Source organism: Falco peregrinus, chromosome 5 (assembly GCF_023634155.1).
Source record: "Falco peregrinus isolate bFalPer1 chromosome 5, bFalPer1.pri, whole genome shotgun sequence".
In the NCBI taxonomy this organism is placed as follows: domain Eukaryota; kingdom Metazoa; phylum Chordata; class Aves; order Falconiformes; family Falconidae; genus Falco; species Falco peregrinus.
The window spans coordinates 36,742,800-36,766,564 of NC_073725.1; the positions used below are offsets into that span (position 1 = coordinate 36,742,800).

General features: G+C 36.9%; 1 protein-coding gene across 1 annotated transcript in view; it reads left to right on the forward strand.

Annotated features, from left to right (window-relative positions):
• Positions 1–23,765, forward strand: part of COL28A1 (collagen type XXVIII alpha 1 chain) — an 83,424-nt gene that overhangs the window by 27,788 nt on the left and 31,871 nt on the right. The window contains exons 20-30 of the mRNA XM_027797161.2: positions 8,790–8,858; positions 10,361–10,429; positions 11,863–11,931; positions 12,858–12,926; positions 14,521–14,589; positions 15,324–15,392; positions 16,740–16,808; positions 17,850–17,921; positions 19,832–19,900; positions 20,465–20,536; positions 21,181–21,249. Of these exons, the coding sequence (XP_027652962.2) occupies positions 8,790–8,858; positions 10,361–10,429; positions 11,863–11,931; positions 12,858–12,926; positions 14,521–14,589; positions 15,324–15,392; positions 16,740–16,808; positions 17,850–17,921; positions 19,832–19,900; positions 20,465–20,536; positions 21,181–21,249 (765 nt within the window). The remainder of the gene's footprint in view (positions 1–8,789; positions 8,859–10,360; positions 10,430–11,862; positions 11,932–12,857; positions 12,927–14,520; positions 14,590–15,323; positions 15,393–16,739; positions 16,809–17,849; positions 17,922–19,831; positions 19,901–20,464; positions 20,537–21,180; positions 21,250–23,765) is intronic.

Below are 23,765 nucleotides of genomic sequence, written 5' to 3' on the forward strand. Positions count from 1 at the left end.
AATTCTACATGGTGGTTAAAATCCTTAGATTGAGTATTTAAAGTAGTTTTTAATTGCTTGTGTACTGTAAAAACTCAAGACAATTTGAAATCAGTAGAGGTGTAAGATTTGGTAAGGTATTTACCAATATAATACCAATTTATAAATAAAGGTATTTATATTTAAAATAGATCATTTAGAGTTAATGAACTACAATTGGTCAAGCAAAATCAGCTGGATAAAGTATCTGATTAATTTAGGCAGTCATCTGGTTTGCAAAACTTTGGGAAATTGTTTCATGTGAATACAGTTGTCTTGCCCATGGGACAGTTATTAACATCATTGTTAGGTACAAAGAGCTCTTTCATGTATCAGTTTGAAAATGTAGGGTCTAATGACAAAGACTTTGTACCACAGGATTACTGATAGCCTGGTTAATACACTGCCATATCTAAGTTATACAGGGCAACTAAATTCACACAGAGCAGTTTGCCAAAGATGCAATATTTAAACACTTATGTTTGGTTTCTTAGGCAACAATTTCATTTGAAGATTCACAGAAATCGATTTAGATAATAGGAAATGTTTATGGTAAAAAGTTTGGAATACTGGCGCCCATCATGATTTTCCTTTTCCTGGCAAAGGCTTTTTCATACTTTTTATTTCTTCAGCTTCTCAACAAAATGCCTGATGGGGAAAGCTGCTACAGAATATTTCAGAAGTGGGGGAAGAAAGAGGGTGGTGGGTCTGAAAGAAGCTATTCATACATGTGGTGGAAAAGTCATGCCTCTCTTTAATTTCCGCACAGCTCGTGACAGTAATTTTTTTATCTCTCATTTCACACTGATGAGTCTAAGATAGTAGTACCAGATATTTTTATTATACACTAAACCATATTTGTTGCGTGTTGTTTGTCCTCCTGTCAGTCTCTTCACACACTTTCATGTCTGTAAAATACATGCAGCTCTCTCTAGAATTCATCTATGTTTATATATTTATGGTGTCTTGTTATACTTCAGCTGCAGATTTTCAGTATCAGTGAGAAAGTTAGTTCCCTCTTTTGTCAAGCTTCCAACTCTGCAACCTGCTGTTTAAAGTCTATACTCAAGGTTTTCCCAGGCTCAGACATCTCTCGTAATAAGAATATTGCCAGACATATTTAACTAAATACACTTAGATAGCTACACTTGTAGAATATAGCAGAAACATATGTCTGTTTAGAGGTTATCTCTTGTCCATACCTAACGCCATGGCTAACCTTTGGCATTTTGGAGCTTATTTGAGATAAGTGCAAAATTTTGTAATGATCAGTACAGATAATCAATGGTTGTTTACAGCTTAATAAACACCCGTTCAGCTAGTAAAGGTCAAGGCCTTTTTTGGTTCAGACACATAGCAGTCTTTCCAATATCTTTTGTCCTTACAGAAGAATTATTCAATTGCTCTTTTAAAATTAGTTTTCATGGCACATAATACAATATCTCTGAAAAGTGGCAGTTATTTATAACTGCCTTGGATAAAATAAATGTCTATTCTTAGTGCAGTTTCTTTGCTAATGTGGCCTTTCCATGCTAATACTTTCTGCTTTTTGACCTAACTAGTGACTTCACCCTGGTATAGCAGAGCTAAAGGCAGTTACATGGCATTAGTATAAATGTGACATAACACAGAACACCACCACTGAATCCTTTTATTCATTGTTTTTGGGCCATGTTGAGGTTTGAAAGAGGAGATTCAGTTTCTCAAAATGTAAACTCCAGATCAAGCTCAGCCTACAGCTGTTTTGGGTCTCATTTGTGAAGTCTACAGTTCACTCATATATCTGGCCAGCTCAGTCCATCTCACACCTCTGTAAGGCAGTGCCATACCCATTCTCTGTCTTTGCAGTCGTAGGCAGCAGACACAGCTCGGGACAGTGTCATCTGTGTGCTGTCTGGCTGCACTGGCTCTGGCAGCCACCAGCAGGAGAGGGTTGGTGGCATTGCAGCTTCAATTAATTTAGTTTGACTTGTCTGAAGCAAGGTAGCATGGAGTCCAGGAACATTGCCCAAAAAATTACTCAAATTTTCATACCTTCTCTCTTAAGCTGCTGGCTGGTCTGTCAGTGTGAAGTCTTACTGGCTGCACAGTACTCTGCTTCCATCCTTTTTCATAATACTGCCTTATCATATTGCCAATAATGAGCTGAATCTCTCGGTCCCACTGCCTGCACTACCAGTCTTTCCACTGACTACAACAGGAACTCAGCCACCCTGTTCCCATGTAGACACCTAAGTTTAGGAGTGATCATACGGAGCTGAATCACATCCTTAAGTTCTTAAAGCCTTTCTGATGCACGTCACAGTCAGTCCTTTAATAACTAACTTAATAACCTCTTTAATATAAAAGCAAACTTTGTCCCTTTGCTTTCACCTTCTTTTCAAATCACATATGAGTATGTCGAACAGCCTGTATCCTGCACGGAATGCAGTTCAGTGTGGCATTAACTAAAACTAGCTTTTGCTACTAAGCAAACTTTAGAAAAAGTTTTCTCTATTTGCATTTCTGCAAAGTTATAACATCTCAAACATATCTAAATAATTTGATTGCCTTACATACAAATCTTCTCCGTAAAGAGGCTGAGGCATTTAAAATGGCAAATTTGAACTCCACTTCTATATAAAAAGAGTACATTAACTCATCTTATATTATTACTAATTTACCTGATTAAGTATATTTCCATTTAACCAAATGCTGAACTTGCATGTTAACAGTAAACCTACAACACAGTATAAAACACAGTAAGTTTAAGAGAAAAACAGTAGAGTTTAACAGGACATTTCACTCAGACACGGTTAGGAGTTGGGAACTGGCTATTTCACTGTGTATCTCCTGTCTTCTGAAGCAGTCATCTTGGTCCTGTTCCCCAAGCATGTCACGAGCAAAGGACCGGGATTATTCTGTTGGTTTTCTGTCCTACTGACTTTCTATTGCCTATTGGCAGTGTTTCAATAGAAAGATGATAATTTTAAAAAAGAAAAATTATGTTTTTAAAGCCAAATTCTACATTATTTTCTCTGCCTCACTAACTTAAAATACCAGGAAAAAATATCATTCATAGCTGTGCTTTATTTCTTAGACATTTGCTTCACTTTAAGTCATTCTTCAGCTTCATCAGCCATGACATATTATTTGCATTGTAACATAAAGCAAAAACTTGAATCAAAGTGTACCATAAACCTCATTCAGCTTTAAAACATGTAAAGAAAATTACAAAAATGCCATAGGAAAAATTTTGTAATTCTTTTATCACACAGAATTAATTAACTGAACTTGCAGAACAGCAATTTATAACCCTGGGTCTAAGGTACAGACGCTCAACTTTTGTCAAACTGCAGCTTATAGGAGCAAGGAACTCAGATGTGTTCCTTATCTCACTAAGAATGCAAGGGTGGCCCACAGTACAATTTTTCTGGCTGATACAACCATTTCCAAAAACGCAGAGGACACTATCTCACTAAGAGAAGGACTAGAAGTGCCAGAAACAGAAAGTTGGCAAAGAGAGGAACCATGACACTCTTGGTTCTGCTCTAGTAATATCCTTTATTCCTGCCTAGGTGGCCAGGGACTGGCTAGATGGCTTGTTAATAGGTGATTTGGGGATTAAATCAGTTTTGGTTGCTTTTGCTTGGTTTGCTTCTCAAAGACCGTGCTGAAGTTACTACAGGAAGCCACGGGCTTTCAAAAGGGGATACAGGATGTAAAGCTAGTATGCTTTATTAATAGAAAGAAAATATTTACTTGCTCTGTAAATGTGATACATTCTGTTGTAAGTAGTAGTGTCCAGAAACATTATCCTGTGAGAATTCCATCTCTTTTCCAGCATTCCTAGTAACCCGTTTCCTGCCATTTTCATACTTATGTTCTTCATATCTCTTGACTGCATTGGTTAATACAGTAAAATAACATCCAAACTGGCTACTGCATATACTTTTGTTGGGTTTATTTATTATTACATATATTATGTGGTTATATTCTCTTCAGAAGACAGCTTTGCCCTTCAACAGTAATAAAAAACAGGAAAAATGCAAATATTCTAACACAAAAGGACTTCATGCATCTTGGTTTCCTCTCTAAAAATGAAACAGAATCGCCATGATTTCTCTGGAAAACAGAGTTCTAAGAGGGAATATAATGCCCTTTATTTTGATCAAGCATATTTCTCAGCCCTAACGTTCTGCTCCTTGCATTTTTGCAAAGTTGAAGTACTTTATTGGGTTGAACAATGTAAAATGTGCACATCCACTTTCCCCTAGTATTCTTGGTGTTAGATAAAAAAATGAATTTTCAATATGCATGTATATTGATTTATTCAAAATAGTAGGCTTTATTTTGTGTCTGTCTCCATTAATTTATTAAAAACTCTTTAACTAAAATTTATTTTTAAAAAAACGAACAATATATTCTATACAATAGCACCAGTGAGTTTCCATAAGAGTGTTTATATTCAAGAGAATTTTGAAAATGTGTTTGTTAGTGAGGGGAATAATAGTGACTATTTGCAAATTTCAGTGGACAATTTACGAAGAGGATGATACAGTTACAGATTATAAACCGGGCAATAAAATCAGGAAATAGGCATGGCCTGTGCTCCACTCATAAAGAAGTGATGAACAGGGAGCGTACTTATGGTTATAATTTCAGAAGTGTCATTGGGTTTGTTTGTTTAAACTCTTAGACCAGCTACTAGAAATGAAGGACACGTTTCTAGAAACAATGCTGTATTCCTGAAAAGACTGAAAACAACACATTCTTAAAAGCTACTGCTATAGTAAGAGCCTCTCTGGAAAAATTCATATGCATATTAAGATTCTGAATTCGAGTTTAAAGTTGTATGAACAGATGTGTATTCAGACTTTTAAGGAAATAGTTAAGTTTGAATGTGTGTATTCAAAACAGTTATTCCCATAAAGATATCTTGGGATAATTCTGTGAAAAATCCATCACTGCATATTTTCCTGAAAATGTGTCCCAGAATGAACTGCTAAGGGGTGCTCCTTCTTCTCTGATGACTTATAAATTCTTTCCTTACTTATGTGGCAAGTTACATCTTTCCCAGGAGACTGAAAAATCCAATTTCCCTGTAAAGAAGTGTAGTTCCTAGTATCTCAGCTAGCTTAGAAATACAAAATACCAATAATATCTATTAAAATATATCTACTTGCATTGTTGCTGCCAATGTTTACTTTAAAGATAAAATAATTATATTTGAAAGATTGTTTTTATTATAGCTTAATCATTATCACATTACAGACTGAAATACAGTGTCTTAGTGTTCCTCACAATATGTATGTGCTCTCTTAAAAGTAAAATTATTTATATTGGCACTAACTGATACTCACCATAACATGGCAAACTATTGTTGGGGTGGGTGGGGCGGGGTGAGCAGAGTGTTAAATGTGTTCCAAGCTTAAAATGGTACAGTTTTAATATATAAAAATATTAAGCTCAGATCAAGTGTAATTTTCCTTCCCATTGATCTAACTGATATTAGATGCCAACTGAAGGAAAATTCCAATAAGGAGAGAAAAAAAAGAATTTGAGCAGTGTGTTAGACAAAGAAGCTACATTGAAAAGCAGAGTTTTCCTCCTGTGTATCGAGATAATAATATTATTGCCAGCACTTTATGGTTTCAATAAATTCTGCATTATCTGTAACACCAAAACCATAAAAGATAAAAGCCAGGCTTACTAATAGCCATATGAAGTTTGAAATATACAATCTTTAAAATAGATTGAACAGTTTGAGTTTCCAAGTTTTGCATGTTGTGTGGTAGAAGGTGGGGTTTTTTTCTCCATTAATATTCAAGCATCCTCTGCTATCATTGAGAAAGCATTCAACAGAACAAAATTTTCATACTACCCTACGTGTTTTTTAACATAGGGGCTGTTTGAGCTGCCTACACCAGTACTTACTACCGCAGCTGCTGCAAGGCTAATTACATGACACCAGTCACTGGGAAGAAAACTATGTAATGTTTTTATCATGGTTAAAAAAAGGAGCTTTCGGGAAAACATGAACTTCAGTAGAACTCCCATCTGTATTCAAAGCCGTGCATATGTTAGTACAGCTCTATCATGTGGGTGAACTTGCGAAGGATCGAATGATTTGCAATAGGAAGTGTCCCTCAGAGTTACTGTCCTTGGGAAGTTCTTTCAGGGGCTGTCAGAAATAGATATGAAACAGAATGTCCATTTGGATGACAGGACAACAAATTTGGAAGATGCTTTCCAAACACAACAAAGTGGTTTGGTTTATTGTTTCAGCTGAGAGATGATACTGTATTTATCAAAGATTGTTTTTCAGAATGAAACAAGTTCCTACACCATTTCAGAGGTTTAGTTTTGACAAATGGAGACAACATGCTTAGTGGTGTTTGCTGTGCCCAGAGTAGCCTACTTATACATACTGGTGCTGCACGCTGCTGAATTATTATTATTTTTTATCTGATTTTTTAAAAATATATTTTCCACTTTGCGTATCTTTTGCATTCCTACTGTGGGGCATGCTAATACCTTATGGCACAACAAGAGATCCCAGGCTGCCTTCTCCATAAAAGAAATGAGGACTGTGAATTTGAACAGCTAATATTTAGCATACTGCCTGGCCCCTTGGCAGCCTGTGCCTATTTCTTTCTCACTGAGGCACATCTTCCTCGAAGTGGGGAAGTCCATCTCTAACTAGACTGGTCTCCAGGCCCTGAAGCTGTATGGAGTTGTATCTGTTAACGTTGCTTGTGAAGTGGAGAGCTGTTGAAGTAAGAGTCAGTGGTGAGGTAAAAGGAGCCTGTAGGCTGAAAGGCAAAGCTTCCTGGCCACCAGGTTGGTGTGCTTGGCCTAACGTTCTTCCAAAACCCATGCTTTGTGCATCCTGACCAGCTTTGCAAGAAGCACAACTGTGGGTAAAAAGTGGCAGAAGGATCTGTCCTTGAGTGTCTATGCAGAGAAATTTGCTTGCAAAATTTTCTTCTGAAACCTTAATACCATTTTTTAACTTGTATAGCTGCCATGGGGATGATTTTGCCCTGGAAGCAGAGCACACCATGGGGCTGGGTGTGTGTAACTGCAGCACTGTGGCTTTGCTGATACCATTCTGCCAGTGTAATTCTACATACAGTTGTACAGTCAGAAGCCGAATTGATGCTTAGATGTTTGTGACCTGTTGGCATGAATGAAATTCAGTAGGCTGAATTACTACTGTTGGAAATGAAATGGAGGCTTCTAAGTTACTAAAACCCTTCCGAAAATGTTGCTTTTTGTATATATTATTTTCTAAAGAAATAGTATGAAACAATTCCTTACATATTTCTGCAACTTGTCTAAACAGAATCAGCCCCAAAAGCCCTGAAATTCAGCTAACTTAAAAACAGAGTTTGGAAGGAGAGTTAAAGAGGAGATAAGTGCAAGCTTCGACTGTATTATTCTTGGCCTTCCCTAAATTTCCTGCTCGTGGGAAACAATTAATAACGATAATTTTTGATCAGCTGATTTTAAAAGGACAGTTTGTTCAATGCCAAATTAATCCCATGGAGGAACTGGAAGTCTAGAAGATGGACCATTTGAGGAATTTTTGTTGTTGTTTGATCAGTTTCAAAACAAACACAGGAGGAAAACACCTAGGAACAAAAAGGGTCATTTCTAATTGGCTTTATATCAACAAAAATCGCATTATTTATGATAATCTGGATATACATCAATTGTATTGTGACTCTGGTCCAAAGGCTTCATGAAAATATTATTAGGAAACCCAGGTCTGCCTAGGAATACAGTAAACTACTTTGCTATATTCTGTATTTTGGCAACAGCTACTCACACAAAGAATCTACATTAAAGCAATGTCAGTGCTGCTAGTACCCCATCAGTGTGCTATGTGGAGATACTTGTACTATTCTGCTAAGTTTTACCAGGTTTCTCTGATACTTCTCTGCCTTTTAAGACTTATTTCCTATTGATGCTGTATTAATTTATTAGATTATGAAGGCGTGCTATAAAATCTTCTATTTTGAATAAGCATTGAATTTCATAGCTGCTCTTCAGATCATCATGTTGTCCTGTAATGGAATGAATTTAAGACTGGGCATCAAGTTCCACTTTATTCTAGGTTTAAAGATGCAGTAGCAGCACTCCAAGTGTGTAGTTATCAGAAATTAAGCTTCAAGGATAATCGGTTCATTTACTTTCACTCTATATTCCCATTCTTGAAATTCATGCTTTGGCATATTACAAACAGGAAGATTTCTGGAGAAATACCTGTCTTTGAAGTAATTTTTTACACTTCCATTGACCTCTCAAGTGCATAAATCTTCATTGAAAAGTTTCAGAACTCAGCATTATAGGATTTCTTGGTATATACAAAATGTCAACCCCCAAAATACAAATACCTCCCCAGAAAATAAACACATTTTTGTAAAAAGCCTGTTTAATAATTGTGTGACTGTGTTGACTTTGTTAGAAACATACATATTGGATGTTTGGATCTAGCTTTGAGCAACCTGGTCTAGCGGCAGGTGTCTTTCCTGATGCATATAAAGAAATTGCTTTAGAATGTTATTATCTGTCCCAGCAACTTGTATGGCCAGGATATTAACTCTGCTCCTAATGTAAACATTTATCTTTAAAACAGGTTTTGGGTTTTTTTTAATTTGTTTGTTTGGTTTTACTTTAGAAACATATTTCTATAGCCCTAAATGATGCTGTGGAAAGACAGTGACAGAATTTGTTTAAGATTCTATTTGCATTAATAGTTTCTTTCCATTTTTTTTTTCCTTTAGGGAGAGCAAGGCCCTTTAGGTCCCTATGGTCCTCCAGGACTCCCTGGTGTTGGAGAGCCAGGACCCAAGGTACTCTCAGTAATATGTCTGTTAAAGTGCCAGCTATGGGCAGTCATGTTTTGAGTGAAACTTCTCACCTGCTGTTTTATAAAGTCAAACTCTTATCATCTAAATGTAAAACTGATACAGTATTGAGAGGGTTTTGTATTTGCATAGGATGGAGATAACAGACGTGCCTTTCCAGCAACTCTTAATTTTTTGTTACGATCCCATTAATATAATAGAAGTCAGAAATAATGCCATTTAAATGGGGATTAAATATATGAGATCATTTTCAAGCACTAGCAAATACTTGCACTACTGAGTAAACCATACTTCAAGGCATAGAAATACATCTCAGTTACTATGATACACAATCAAGTGACAGATTTGCCTTGTTATTTCTAGGGAACAGATATTCTTATAGGTTATAAAATTCTCTCTCTCATGCAGCAATCTTACCTTTTATTGCAAAAGACTAGAAGGTGGAATCCTGTCTTACTAATTTGGGAAAGTCATGTTGGCCTATGCTGGCCAGCCAGATCTCCTTTTGGAAAACTGCAAAAGGTCCACATAGGAAATATAACTACTTGGTTTATAAGAATTTTGTCAGAGACCTACAGCTCAGACTCAAAGAAATCTGAACTGGGCAGAACTAGATCTCACTCTAGTTCTTCTGGCTGCTAAGTCTTTGGTGTTGCTTTATGCCATTTTTCCCCCTATTTTTTGGAGCTAAGTGCCAGTGTCTAAAATACCTGTGCTTTTTTGCTTTTACTACTCTAATTTGTATATTCCTTGAACTCCTGCATATTTTCTGTGCAGTGGGGCAGACCCTGGAACATAGAGAGGGATTATATAGCTCAGAAACTAGTAATTTGCCATGTAAAAGGAGCAACATTTGGGTCATTCCAAAAGGGAAAATAGTTTATGGGGAAGGAATGTCACTCCCAGTGTCTGTACTACTCTGAGGAGAGAGAAACATCTTCTGTGCTCTTATCCTTGAAGCACATAGTCCTCAGTAAAATGGAGGAATTGTGAGATTGTGATACCTTGTGAAAAAGAAGTTACAGAAACTATGAAGTTCCTGGAGTTCCCATGCAATCCCATATTCCAGTGAAGCAGGCTTCAATTCAAGGGCCTAAATAGAGGCTGTGGTGAGGTTTCTTTAAGCCTGAGCATTCCTGCTTCATGGTTGTGTTGTACTGCAACCAGTTTAGCCTGACTTCACTCCCTCATCCTCGTCATCTTCTCAGGTCCCGCACTTTTAAGCAGTTACCCCAAAACAAAGTGTTAACACCCCTTTGCTATTTGCATGAGGGTTGGAATGTAATCTAGTCCTCCAAGTATTAATCAAAAGATACTTTCAAATGTTTCTGAATTGTTATTTACGCTTTTTTTTTACATCAGGAGATATCATACATTTGATTTCAGCCCTTTCTGGTGAATTCATTGTCATCTATATGTAAATGTTACACTTTTCAAAAGCATTGAGTTGAATTAGGATTGAATTTTCTAATATTCTTTTTCACAAGGGTGCTCCAGGTCCAGAAGGCAGAATTGGATTGACAGGACCTCCTGGAATTGGTGAGCCAGGATTACCTGTAAGTCAGTGATATTGGAAGTCAGATGTATTGGAAGTAGAAATATAATAAAATAAGTCTCAATGAGTGTAATTGGTTGACAGCAGCTATATCGGCTACTGATTCCATAAACCACTTTGTACATGGTCTGGAGCAGCAGAACTGTGTTCAGCTATGCCAGCTCAATATTGTGACAGTAATTCCATGTGGCTTGCCCAAGTAGGATAGTAAAGCCATGCCTAAACAAGTTTGGGGGAAATAAAAAATTGCTTTGTCTATGTGAGCAGGACTGCAGTATCCAGTTTTCTGAAATACGTGGAATTGTATATAAATAGCTGTACCCCTAGTTGTCTGAGTTTAGGATAACCTTTTAAAATTGCCTAAAATCAGCTTTTAAGGAGATAAAAATTCAAGAGCTGAGACATTCCTCATGGCCTTTGTGTAATTTGGATTGCGTGAAAACCAAAGACCCATATCATATGCTTTTAATTATATCTTTATTTTCTGAATTACAGAACTTCACCAGGCTTTTTGTAACAATGAGTTAGTGCTCACTGGCTGCTTTTTCTTCCTAAAATGTATGGTTTTCTTGTGTATTTCATTAAAAATCTCTTTGAGTTTTTGGGGGTTTTTGAGAAGCCAAAAACGTGGATGGGTAGTAGATTCATTCTGATAGTATTTTTGAAAGTCACTTTGTGGTTCTAAAAGACTATTTTTTCTCCAAAAAAAATGTAGAAACATTTTGCTTAATTAAGATCATCCCTAAAAACTCTTTATTAGTTTTAAATAATGAAAGCTGAATCAGAAGGTATTACAAAGATAATTATTTCTATACTTATTTAAAACAAAATTGGCATTCTCTTATTATGTGTGTTTAACTTGCCATTTTGTATGAAAAACCTATGTTCAAATTAATTATTTTCATTATGAAAATCATGAAATTCTAGGGGCTAAATTTCACAATGGTAAATATATTTATTCTAAATTAATCTACAGGTTCATTTGAGTTTTAAGGGTACACTCTTTAGACATTAAGTAATTCACACTATGTCAACATTAGCTTATTCTTATCTAAATCATCCAATTAAGGATTGCTATGCTTAATTTTAATTGCCCGGGATCAGCCAGATGGTAGTTAGGGAGCATTTTTACTTACCAGTGTCATAAGAGTTGCGAGAACCTATACTAGCAAGTTAGACAAAATGTCAATAAAAAATGGAATTGCTGATACAGTCTGAATATATTTTTCTTCATCAGAAGGGTGGTCAAGCATTGGAACAGGCTGCCCAGGGAATTGGTGAAGTCACCATCCCTGGAGGTATTTAAAAGACCACTTAGGGACATGGTTTAGTGGTGGACTTGGCAGTGCTAAGTTAACAGTTGGACTTGATCTTAAAGGTCTTTTCCATCCTGAACAGTTCTACAATTCTATGACTCTGATTCTTTTCTTACAGGGACCACGTGGCCCTGATGGTCTGCCAGGTGAGATAGGTCCTCCAGGACAAGGCATTCCAGGCCAGAAGGTAGTTTTATGGAAATTACTTTTTTTAATATTGTGGGCCAAATTTGCAGTAATGTCTAAGATATTTAAGATCACTGATCATTCCACTGGTATAAAATGTCAGCTGATGGATCTTGGTCTTCTGGATCACTGTGCTCTCTGAATATCCTTCTGAGTTCAGAAACTTTATCAAGATAGTTACAAAAAAGTTATGCAGTCCCTCTTACAGTAGTAAGTTAATGGTTCTTTTATTTATGTGTTTAATAAAATACCTTATTTTGATAGCATTAATGAGCTAATTTGTCTTCTGAGAAGCTACTTACCTATTTTTGTTCTGTATTGGAAGAAAACATTCAGGAACTGTCTTCATTCTGTCTTACCATTTTGGGAAACTAAAAGATGGGTTGTATGAGTCTCTGTGGACAGTTGGCTCATTAAGGGCGCTTGCTCCATTAATATATGTGAACATTCCTTTTTTAAAAATAAGTACAAGCAAGCAAAGATTTATGATTAAATCACAACTGGCCTTCCCGTCAAAATGTATCTCTCTTTTTTAGTGGCTTCAAGATTCTCTAGAGCCTTGAACTATTAAGTAAAGATTTTTCTTCCTTTTATGGAAAAGATGTTAGTTGCGTCCTTGCATCAGGTCCTGAACTGCTTTCTCTGACTAGTGAACACATTATCATAATTTCAAAATCTAGCTTCCTTCTTCATAGTATTTCACTTTTTCCTTTTGAAGTCCTGTGTCCAACAACACAGATGAAGCATGTTATGAATTGTAACTGAATTGATTTTTTCTAATACTGATAATTCCATTGACTGTTTTTCTTGTTCGTTTGTGAAGGAATGCTTTTCTCCTCATTATCCACATTGTGATGACCGGTTTGTCTAGGGTGGTGTTCTTTATAAATTCACAAATACAGTTATAAATCTGTTACATATTTCTAGGGTGAAAAAGGCCTCGATGGTGTAGTTGGTCCTCGTGGACCACCAGGTCCAGAAATTAAAGGTGACAAGGTAAGGCACGGAGTATTTTTCTAGTTATATCTATAGTTAATTATATTTATGGTTAAATTAATGATTAATTATTCACACAATATCTCAACAGTACAAAGGTATGTTTTACCTGGAATCCGAGGAACCATGCTACAGTGTTCCGTGCAGCTCCATAGGCTGCACTCATCTATGCAAGTAGCTGAGCCTGTTAATGTTAACTGGGAGCACTAAAGACTATTCTGCACAGCTGGGAGTATGAGGGAAGAAATTGACTTTTTTTATCCTGAATTTATTTCAGAAATACTGTATTTAAAATATTTAAAGTTTTATTTAAATATTTAAATATGTAAAAAACCCTTTGAGTCATGTAATCTGACGGACCTGGAACAGGCAAAAGAACTCTAGCTTTTGAAATTTATTAGCTTTTCGGTGCCCAGTCCCCCAAAGAGGGATTCAGAACAATTTGAATTCCCTTGGCCTGATGACGTTCCAACCTGTATCTTGTGCATCCCGAGTGTGGCTGATGCAACATGCCTGAATGTCCTGTAGAGCAGAGGCAGCGATTCTGGATCTTCCTTCTCATGATTTAGTGCCATAGCCCTCCTCCTGCTCCCCATTGTTTTCCTTCCCTCCTGTCCCCACAACTCCAGCTCTCCTCATTGCCCCACACAGCTTCAGTGAGAGGAGAGGACAGCACTCCATCCACAGACGTTGACAACTTAGTGAGCAGGGAGTGCTTTGCAGATGTGGGAAGTTTTAGCTTGAACTTACTCGTATCACTGTCCAGTCAAATGGCTCTCCAAAATCTTCAGAGCAACCTGGGTGGTGTGCTGTGATATGATTTGGCCTGTCTGTGAGGGAGATGCTTGCTTAGTAGCTGCCAGACCAGTTTGCTTGAGTCCTTAGTTAAAGGAAGATTGATTGTTTGTGCAGGAATGAGTCACCTTATTCCCATATCCGTATAGGAAAAATGCAGCGATGGCCAGGACAGTAAGTGTTTGCGACCATTTCAGTAAATAAGTGTTTCTGGCATAAGTGAAACTAATTATTTTTTGTTTTCTAGGGACTGGTGTCATACATCTTTGGCACTTTCATGTGTCTGTGCCCCTTTGAATACCCACATGACCTTCCCGTGTTCCTCTATTCCCATGATCCCCTCTGCCATAATTCCTCTATTCCCTCCCCAAGTGCTGTACATACTATTACAATACCAGGCGACAAAGTCTTTCCAGAAATACTCTCTAGCTGCTCTGTTTAGACTTGCAAGTTTTTCTTCTGAGTATTTTTGCAAGAAACTGTTTATTTTGAAGAAAATCTTCAAAATTAAACTCACTATGTAAAGATAAGCTATGGATCCTTCTAAAAATAGAGTTAATGCTGTGATCAGCTAATTTTATGAATGAGATATAGTTCATAGGTAGGAAGCAGTATTATTTTTATTAGATCATTTGCCATAGGCAGCCTTTCAGGTATTCCTAACACATTTAACTCAAATAGAAGCAGCAAACTTCAAGATAATACAGCTTGGGGACTGTTGCTCTGTGTTTAATTTAAATATGTTAATCAACTAGCATGGACTATTGCAATTTGGCTCTTGGGAATACTTTTTGTACAGGGTGAACGAGGCCAAGTAGGACCACAGGGCCCAGCAGGACCACCAGGAATAGGCAATCCAGGAAGCCAGGTATGTCTACATTTTGGATGTGTAATGAGCATTTGCATGTAGTTTTCATTTTATGTTTTGTCAGACCTCTAATTTTGATGTGAAGAAGTTAAAAATCTCACAGTGATTTTTCACTTTAAAAAGTATTAAATTAGTCTTCAGGCAAAGCTTGTAAATATAAGTGATTCCAACTGATTTGACTGGTTTTAGAACCAAGCAAACAGAAAATTGGTCTAATCTGAATAACAATTTGCATAGGAGATAAATCAGGTTCATTGCTTAGATGATGACGTATTATAGATATACCTTATAGATAAGGTAAGAATCTGCCAGTTCTGCATTTTAAGCCCTTTGAAGTTCGAACACAGCCTTAAACAGTTGAATACAGAAAAACTGAAACATCCCAAAAGATCTTTTAGTGTTTCGTTTTTTGGAGAGAAGAGCTCATGCTTCCACCATACTATCCCAACATATCAGAGCTTAGATGCAGATACTGAGACACTTCCCATTTGTTTTCTCCCTAAACAATAATTGTCATTACACCTGGATACATCAGTGGAATCCACAGGATAGTAACAAAGGAAAAATAAAATAAAGATCTCAGAACTAAGCCTGAGGACAGGCAAGCAAATTGTTTTCTTTTAAAGATAAGATAAAATCATTATTAACTGAAAGATGGACGCATGGTGAATTTCAGATGTGGAAGAGTGTAATGCGCTAACTCTTTGCTTTGTTGGGGTTTTTTTGCTTTGTAGGGTATACAGGGTCCACAAGGAATCCCTGGGGCAAAAGGATCTAAAGGTTTTGGCCTGCCAGGTCCAAAGGTAATGATTCAGACATTATTTTTTAAAAATACCACCAACAAGAAACATGTCTTCGCCTGGTTTTTGAAGAGTGTGTTTGATGAGGTGAAAATGTAACTCTTCATTGGAGATAGCAATTCACTTTTGAATCTTTGAGGGAAACCCACCTATGTTCCTCAAATGGAACATACAGCTGGCTTCTGTTTAACGTCAGCCCTTAACCGTTGTGAATGTGGATTTTAGGTTCTAAATAAACAGAAATTCATAAACAAAGTATAAATCAAACATGTTTTTATCAAATGAGTTTGGTACTACATACACATTGTGTTCAAATAAAGTATTTTACCAAACAGATGTAAACCAACAATGGTTTTGAGACTTAAGACTAGTCCCACCACGCCTTCAGCCTTCATGGTTATCATGAGAAAGAACCAAAGCCAAAGTTAGAAACACTAGGAGAGAAAAAAGAGCTTAAGTGTACTTGGTAGTTGACTCTTCACCACAGAAGGGGGGAAAGTAGGAAGAGAACAGGATAGTGGGATAAACAATTACTGCTGTCAAAGCCCAAGCCTTGAGCAATACAGTGTCAGGTGAGCACTTACAGAGGAGAAAAGGAGAATAATACTAAGGAGAGCAAGTGGAATGAACTGATGAACTCTAAAGCAGAAATGTGCTTTGTAATCACCTTGGTTCACTAAAGGAAGACATTAGTCACTGTAGCAAAAGCAGGGAGAAATACAGTCATTTTCATCTGGACATTACTTTGACATGTAAATAGCAGTCACAACAGCAATCTTTAATATTAATGTAGGGAAAAATAGGTGGCTGTGAAAAATGCTCTGTACGAGGACAATTCTCCTAATGTGAAAAAGTATTTTGAAAAGCAAAATTGAAAAATTTATTTCCTACTTATTTAACTGTTTTAGAACTACTGAAAGGAAGAATTGTGGGGGTAAAACTTTCTCTTAAACAGAAGTTCTGATTTTTCCTTATTTGGACTTACTTTTCATTCAGTGACCAAAGAGTTTTTCTTATGGCGGTATGAAGTAAAAAATAGAATGTGTTAAAACAAAAAGGAGAAAGTTGGAATGATTCACTTAGGCTTTCTCCCCATTGTGAGGTTAAATAAAATAGTAGCAGTCCTACAAGTTACTGGGATTTCTAAAGAACAGAATTTTCCAGTTAAAAACTGCTTAGCTGAAAACGTGACCAATTAGGATCATAGAATTATAGAATAACTTAAGTTGGAAGGGACCCATAAAAAGCATCAAGCCACTTCTGTGTGTAAAGCAATTAGTGAAATAGTACAAGTGATGAGTGAAGCTAAATTGTGTTCCTCTGTTAAACAAAAGACTTTTTTGTTACTAGGGTCAACCAGGTGAACCTGGACAAAAAGGAGAACCAGGACTTCCAGGAATTGGCTTACAAGGACTTAAAGTGAGCCCATCTTCATTTTTAACTGCTCTTTACAAGGGTCTTCTAATTCTTTCACTAGTTGCTGATAAACTAAGTAGAAGATTTTTTTATATAAATTGACTATGAACAAAATAAGACAGAATTTCAGTGATAGATAGATATTCACTTAACCTCACAGATTTAGCTTTTAAACTCAAAATGCTGTGCTAGAGCTCCCACCCTCTCTCCTAAAATGATTACCGCAGCTATAACTGGAACAGAGTTTTCCCCCATCTTTTCTAAGCTGGTGAGGTATTTCAAGGCCTGGTAAGAGCGTTAGTACCTCTGTTCCTCTGCAATGATTTAGAAAAAAAAAAAGTGTGTGTGACAGTAGTAGTCATAATGCCTACATGTTAGAAGAGCTGTTAAACACCTAAAGCTTTCATTTCAGCTGCCATTTTGAAGACTGCATACCATGTCCATAATGGTTTAAGTAGGGCTTCCAGAATCTTGGGTAAGATGACACAGGCATGTTGTCTTTAGTGATTTTTCCCAAGATCATGGAAGAAGTGCTTGGCAGGACTGGCTCCTATGGATAGTTTCAACTCATTGTGTCAAGTCTTGTAAGTAATGCCTAGACCAGTTTGTATAACCAGCAATGTGGTAGTTTCCAGCGAACAACTCCATTTAGGCATTTTTGGCTGACTGTTCCTGAAGTCCCAGATATTTGACTTTACTTTGAAGTAAATTTCATTTGTATCATATTGTTGTGCACGGAATAACAAACAGCATTCAGTCATGTTTTTACTCACTGAATAAGTGTGAAATTATTTAACACAAAACCAGGGTATAAGAAATGGGTTGGGAGCTTGGAAAGAAATTTAAAATATTATTTTAGATTTTATGAGTAGAAAAGTTTACTGGCTCTATAGATAATTTAACTTACAGGGACTAACAATCTTTATTTGAGCAAAAATATTGTATATCATTAATTAATATTTTAACACACTGTTAGATCCATTTTACAGAATAAAGAATATATTGAAGTATACAGATACAATTATTTATTTATTCTCCTTTAAGGGAGATCCAGGTCTAACAGGACTCCCAGGAGAGAAAGGGGTGCAAGGAGAGCCTGGGAAGTCAGGGAAAAAGGTAAGGAGATATATTTTACCACATGTAAAATGTATAGATGAAAGAAGAACTGTTATTTGCAGGTATGTAATGGCAAGTCGTTCATCCAGGGGGAGGGCATGTGCCAATACTTTTGCCAGGAAAAAGGGACTGGGCTACTTGAGATGTTGCCAACAAACTACTAACAGTGGCCACCATCTGAATCTGCAACTGATTTAGCTGCCCTGCTTTTTGTGGGCTACTGACTACTGCTAAATTTTATCATCTTCTTAGAGAACAGATGGGTTGTGTCTTTAGCCTGTTCCTTACAGCCTATTCAGATTTTTCCTGATACCAAGAAGTCATGCTCAAAATGATGTGACTTTGGGCATCTAGTGGGGTGGTGAGCTGTGTCTGAAGCCTGTCAGTCTGGTACAGAAACAGTCACAAACAGCTGAAACCAGTGCTCCTTGATTCCAAGGGACATTCTGAGATTTTTAAAAGCAACTCTGCTACACTGGGAAAAAGAAGCATAAATTCAAAATGGTGAAAAGGAATTTAGAGGGGTGCAAAGCAGAGTGCCCAAAATAGTCCGTTTAGAGTAAGTTAAATGGAGGCTTTTAATTTTACTCTTTCCAAATAGAATGAGCTGCTGAGTGAGCAGAACTCAGTGCTTTGGCTATTTTTTGAATTGCTACTGAGAGTCCAGCTGCCTCCAAACTGCCACTGTGCAGCTCTTGAGGCGTAGCAGCTGGCCAATGTGTAGAATAGATGAACTGAACGTGATTCAGACTAAGCAGATCAGCATATTTTGACTGTAGGTATTTAATCAGAAAATATCTGAATAGCTGTAATAAACATGTATTAAGAATGGAGCTTCACATATTTTTTGTCTACAAGGGTAGTGCAAATACCGGTTTGAAAAGCTACAGCCTGAGGCAGTAAGCCTTCCGCTGTGGAAAAAATATGTAGCGTTTCTGTTGCTGCTTAAATTATTTTTCTGAATTTTGAAATCACCCACTGTATAAGTGCTCAAAAGTGAAGGTCGCAGTGTGTCGGGAGTGAAGCATCACAATTAAGAGTAAATGTTGGGTAAAAGTTACAGATGGCTTTCGTATTTGGGAATGATGGGGGTTTTTTCTCTTGAATATTGCCTTTATTCTTATGATCAGATCAGCTTGGTGCTGTCACCTTCACTGTCGTAATTAGTTATAAGTGAAAATATTAGTACTGAGCGGCTACCTTGGATATCCAGGACAGTGCAAAGAACAGCTTGATGCTTGCAGTGAGGAGCACAGTGATGTTATGGCAGTTACTTCCAGGCGTTAGCTGTCTTACAGAAGTGGGATTCAGGCTGATGCCTATCAACAGCAGGCTCTGTAGTGCCACTTCCATCCACAACTGAAATCAGAAATGGATTTTTAAACTTCAATTTAATGTACTTTTCACTTTCTGAATTACCTACAGGCATTCTGGTACACTAATCTGACATACATTATGCATAAATAGTTTGTAGATGATGTTCCTTAATAGAAAGTTTTATGTGGAGTATTTGTGAATGATTTGAAGTAATGCTTCTGGCAAATATTTGCAGAGTTGCCTAAAATTACTGCTTCTTAAAAGTTGTTTATTTTAGAATTGGTCAGCCAAGACCTTTTCTGAAAACTTTGCAAGCATTTCTCTGCCTCATACAAGTATATGCATGCAATTTTTCCTACAATAGATGGATGCATTTGAAAATGGTACTATTACAAATGTCTGAAAATAAGGACTATGAAAGCAGGAGAGTGGAAGGGGTTTAAGAAAGCAGAATATTTTTTGCAGGAAAAAAATAACCGGATATTTACTGACATTTTGGTGAAAAGCATTTACGCAGACATTGTTTCTCACAAAAGTATTAGTTCAATAAAATTACCTACCTGTAAATTAATTAACCATCTACTCTCTGTTAGGGGGAAAAGGGAGATCAAGGTCCAAGAGGCCCAGAAGGACCCCCAGGCAAAGGAGATGTAGGCCAAAAGGTATGGCTTGACATGCACACTGGAGAAATACTACGAACTATTTTTACGAGTTTAGATTCTGGCCTGTTTTTTCATTCGTTATATCTTAAGTAGCAACTATAATTTAACTGATAATTTTAAAGGACGTAAGAAAGAGTGATGTGTTCCTTAGCCTGACCGAGTGCAGCAAAATCAGACTGTAAGTATAGACCCTAGAGTTAATTGGGTAGTAAATACTTCCGAAAAATTCAGTACAGTGTTTTCATTAAAGTTAGGAGGAGGCAAATTGTCTCAGTATGCTGATAGGGAGCTAAGAGAAATTAGGTAACTGTTTAGATATCTTAATATGAAAGTAAAAGCCTGGAAAGATGTATTAGTTGTCAAACGGCTTTTATGCCCCGCCTAGTTAAATTTAGGACATTTGGAGTAGATTCTAGAACAGAGTGGGATTTCATTTGAAGTGGAGCATCTAAATACTTTTCTAATTATGGGCATCATTATAATTGTATTTTTGTTTATTTGTGTATCTCCCAGTTGTGAATGAATCTTTGCTGTGATTGAGAAAAAAAGGTTTGTTTTTGTCAGGGTGACCCTGGAGAAAAAGGATCACAAGGACTGACTGGTTATAAAGGAGTACAAGGCCCAGCTGGACCAAAAGTAAGCTTGTTCCTCCGGGATAACCCTTCACTTTCTATCTTATAAAAGAATCTATGGAAGTTATGTAAGGTACAAATTTCTCAAGCATCGGATGCTTGGAGACTCAACAGAACAGAGGAAATGCAGAAATATTTCCATTCTCTGTCCTGAATGACACAAAAGTCCCAAGGAGAAAAAGAATAGGTAAACATATAATTACAGACCTTACAGTTATGCATGAGCATCAAGAAACTGAATTAAAGTTGTCCAAGTGATTCTAACCATGGGTATTTCACAAGCTTTACTTTGAAACATTAACTTTCTATTCCCTTATTTTGTGAGTACGTCACTCTGAATGGTAAGGAATTGAAATATTACAAGTGCTCTGGGTATTCCATTGGTTTTGTGAGCCGGACACGAAAAATTAAAGTTAAGAAATTAAATACACACTTCAACCAATAGTTATTTAAAACCTGTAACTTGGACCAGCCTTCACGGGAACAGTAAGTTAGTTGATTTATGGTTTTTCCAAACTATTGTCTATTTGATAGGCGGATCTATATAGTATATATTTTTTAGAATATAAAGTGTTGACAAAACCTTTTGCTACTTGTGCAGAAGATGAAACTATCTGTTTAAATCTAGATGATACCATTTTGTAACAGGGTGAACCAGGAGAGAGAGGGCAACCTGGTGTTGCTGGACCATCTGTTCGGGGACCTGCTGGACCAAAGGTGATTATCTGATGTGTGTTTGCTGGAGACCAGAGATTGGAAAATTTCTAGTGCACATTTCTGTCAAAATTAAAAGCATATAAGTTAAAGAAGTTAAAAATCCTTGTAGTAACAAAGATGACTGAATTTTAGAAATAATGACTGAAAAGTACTGAAAATTGACAAGAGTGTTTGGGGGCCTTTTAACAGGATTCTGAGCTTAGTACGTGTTACTGGCTCCTGAAGGTATTTGTTTAAAAAAATTAAAAATCCATATTCTATTTCTGTTGTGTTTTGGCCTATCCTGTGAAATTAATAACTTTGAAGTCTTTATGGTTTTTTTCTTCAAATTTACCGTGTATTTTGTTTCTTAGACTAAAGCTTTCCAGAACGTGGCAGTAAATCCCTGCAGGAATGTGTATATATATATAGTTCTAGGGAGTTATATGCTGAAGTAGATGTTTTTTGGAGATGAATGTTTGTATGTCACTTCCAAGTGAAGAACTGGCCTGTAGATACTATTTTAAATGAACTGTCATATATGAGAGAGCTGGAGCTACATCCACCTCATTTTCTCTATGGGGAAAATGTACCTGCAATGAGTGGGACTTGTCCTACTGAGTAAAATAAGCACATTCAGCAACAGTAAAGCTTAACTTTGCAGGTTTTAAAAACATTTGAAAATTTCCTATCACCCCGGTTTTATTTTAAGAATACAGTAGTGGCTGGTTTTATAATAGGTCAGTTAACTTCAATTTTAATTGATGCTTTTCAGCTTCGGTGATATTTTTCAGGGTAGGGGAATCACTAATGTACATCCTATCACTCTGAAGTAATTTCATCCCTGTTTTTCTTCCTTAATAACTTGGGCCCCCCCACCCCCCAGAAAACACATGTAGGTATTATGCATACAATGTATTGTAATGTACGTACATCAGCCTGGCAACAGGGCATGCCAGAGGGCTAGGATGGGGTTCGGACCTGTTTGTGCATGGAGGTGGAAGGAAGAAAGGAACACAGGAAGCTTAGGGTACACCCGAAGTAAAAATGCAGCTACAGAGGAGAAAGGAAGGAGAGGATTGTGAGGTGCTCGTATCTCTTATGTTGGTTTTAAACCGTAATAATGTGCCAAACTTGATGTCAGGAAAAAATAAGTGGCACACTGTAGGCACAACTTGTATGAAGACAGGTTGCACTGCACTGGTCTCACCCTTCTTCACATTTTCCTGGTTACTGTGACACCTTTGAATAGATCAGGAAGTGGTCAGTTGTTTATTGATAAAATTCATGCTATAAAGATAAAACCATTGTAGATTTTATTGCCTTTTTCACTCGTGATTTTATTCTGTTTGGTACAGTTCATATCACTTCCACAGAAGACTGGCCACAATCCAAAATCTACTGAAGTCTGTAGGAGTTTTTCCAAACTCTTTATTACATTTTAGATCAGGGCTTTTATGTGTGTGGGCTGATGTGAGAAAACAAGTATTTTGGGTAATTACAAAATGCAAGTTGATTTTTAGAAAATATACAAAACTTTGTCTCTTGAGCTCCGTAATAATTTCTTTGTTTAAACATATACCTGCTGTGTTTCTGGCAATTGCTCAATAACGTAACAGGCTACACAGGTCTGTTCTGTTTTCCCTCTCCCCTGTGGAAAGTATAATTATTAATAGTAATTGTGTTCTTGGAACATCCTGGTACCTGCAGTAGCGAAGCCAGACATTATAAATTTATAATGTAGGGAATCTGCATGTTTTTCAGAGCTGCAAGTTACCATGGTCTTAGGTCTTTTTAGTACATCTCTAAGTATCTGATGTAGTAGTGGGTGATTGCTAGAGGTCTTGACTCCTGGACAGCCATGGTTGTGTCCATTGGAAATGTATTTATTTTAAGCTACACCCACGTTTGGCAACTAGAGTTTTATTTCCCTTGACAACCATTATGCTGTTACTAATATGGAGACAAGAACATTAGATAGCTGTTTTTTCTCATATTCCTTTTTCATGGTTACAGCTGCTTGGTGTTTTCGGTAAAACATTTGATCTGCATTCCCTAGTGAATGTTTCCTGAAATACTGCCTGTCGTTCTCGCTAGTGTTAAAAATTGCAAAAGTTTTACTGAAAATTGAAATTTTCTTTTTAAGGTCCTTAATGTAAAGTTAAACATCTGTTGCCATAGATTAAACACTAGAAGGAGCCAAATTTTATTCTGTGAAAGGATAACATGAGGAATTGAATTCTAAGCCTGATTGCTTTCCAGGAAAGCCACTGACAGAGCTAAGATAACCAAGCCGTTGGTACTGGGTAATATTTGAGGAAAACCTCAAATTTCTTCTTGGGTCTTCAGACTGTGGAGCTTGCAGTTTTGAAGTGCTACACCATTGTATCTGTAGCCTTTCAAAACATACTCTGTGTCAGCATTTATCATTGAATTTCTTTGCTGTTCTCTCTGTGCTCTGGCAGAAGCTAGGTTATGCAGCCTTGCTTGTGTGGGCAAAAGCAGTCAGAAGCCGCAGGTGAATCTGGCTGCTGACA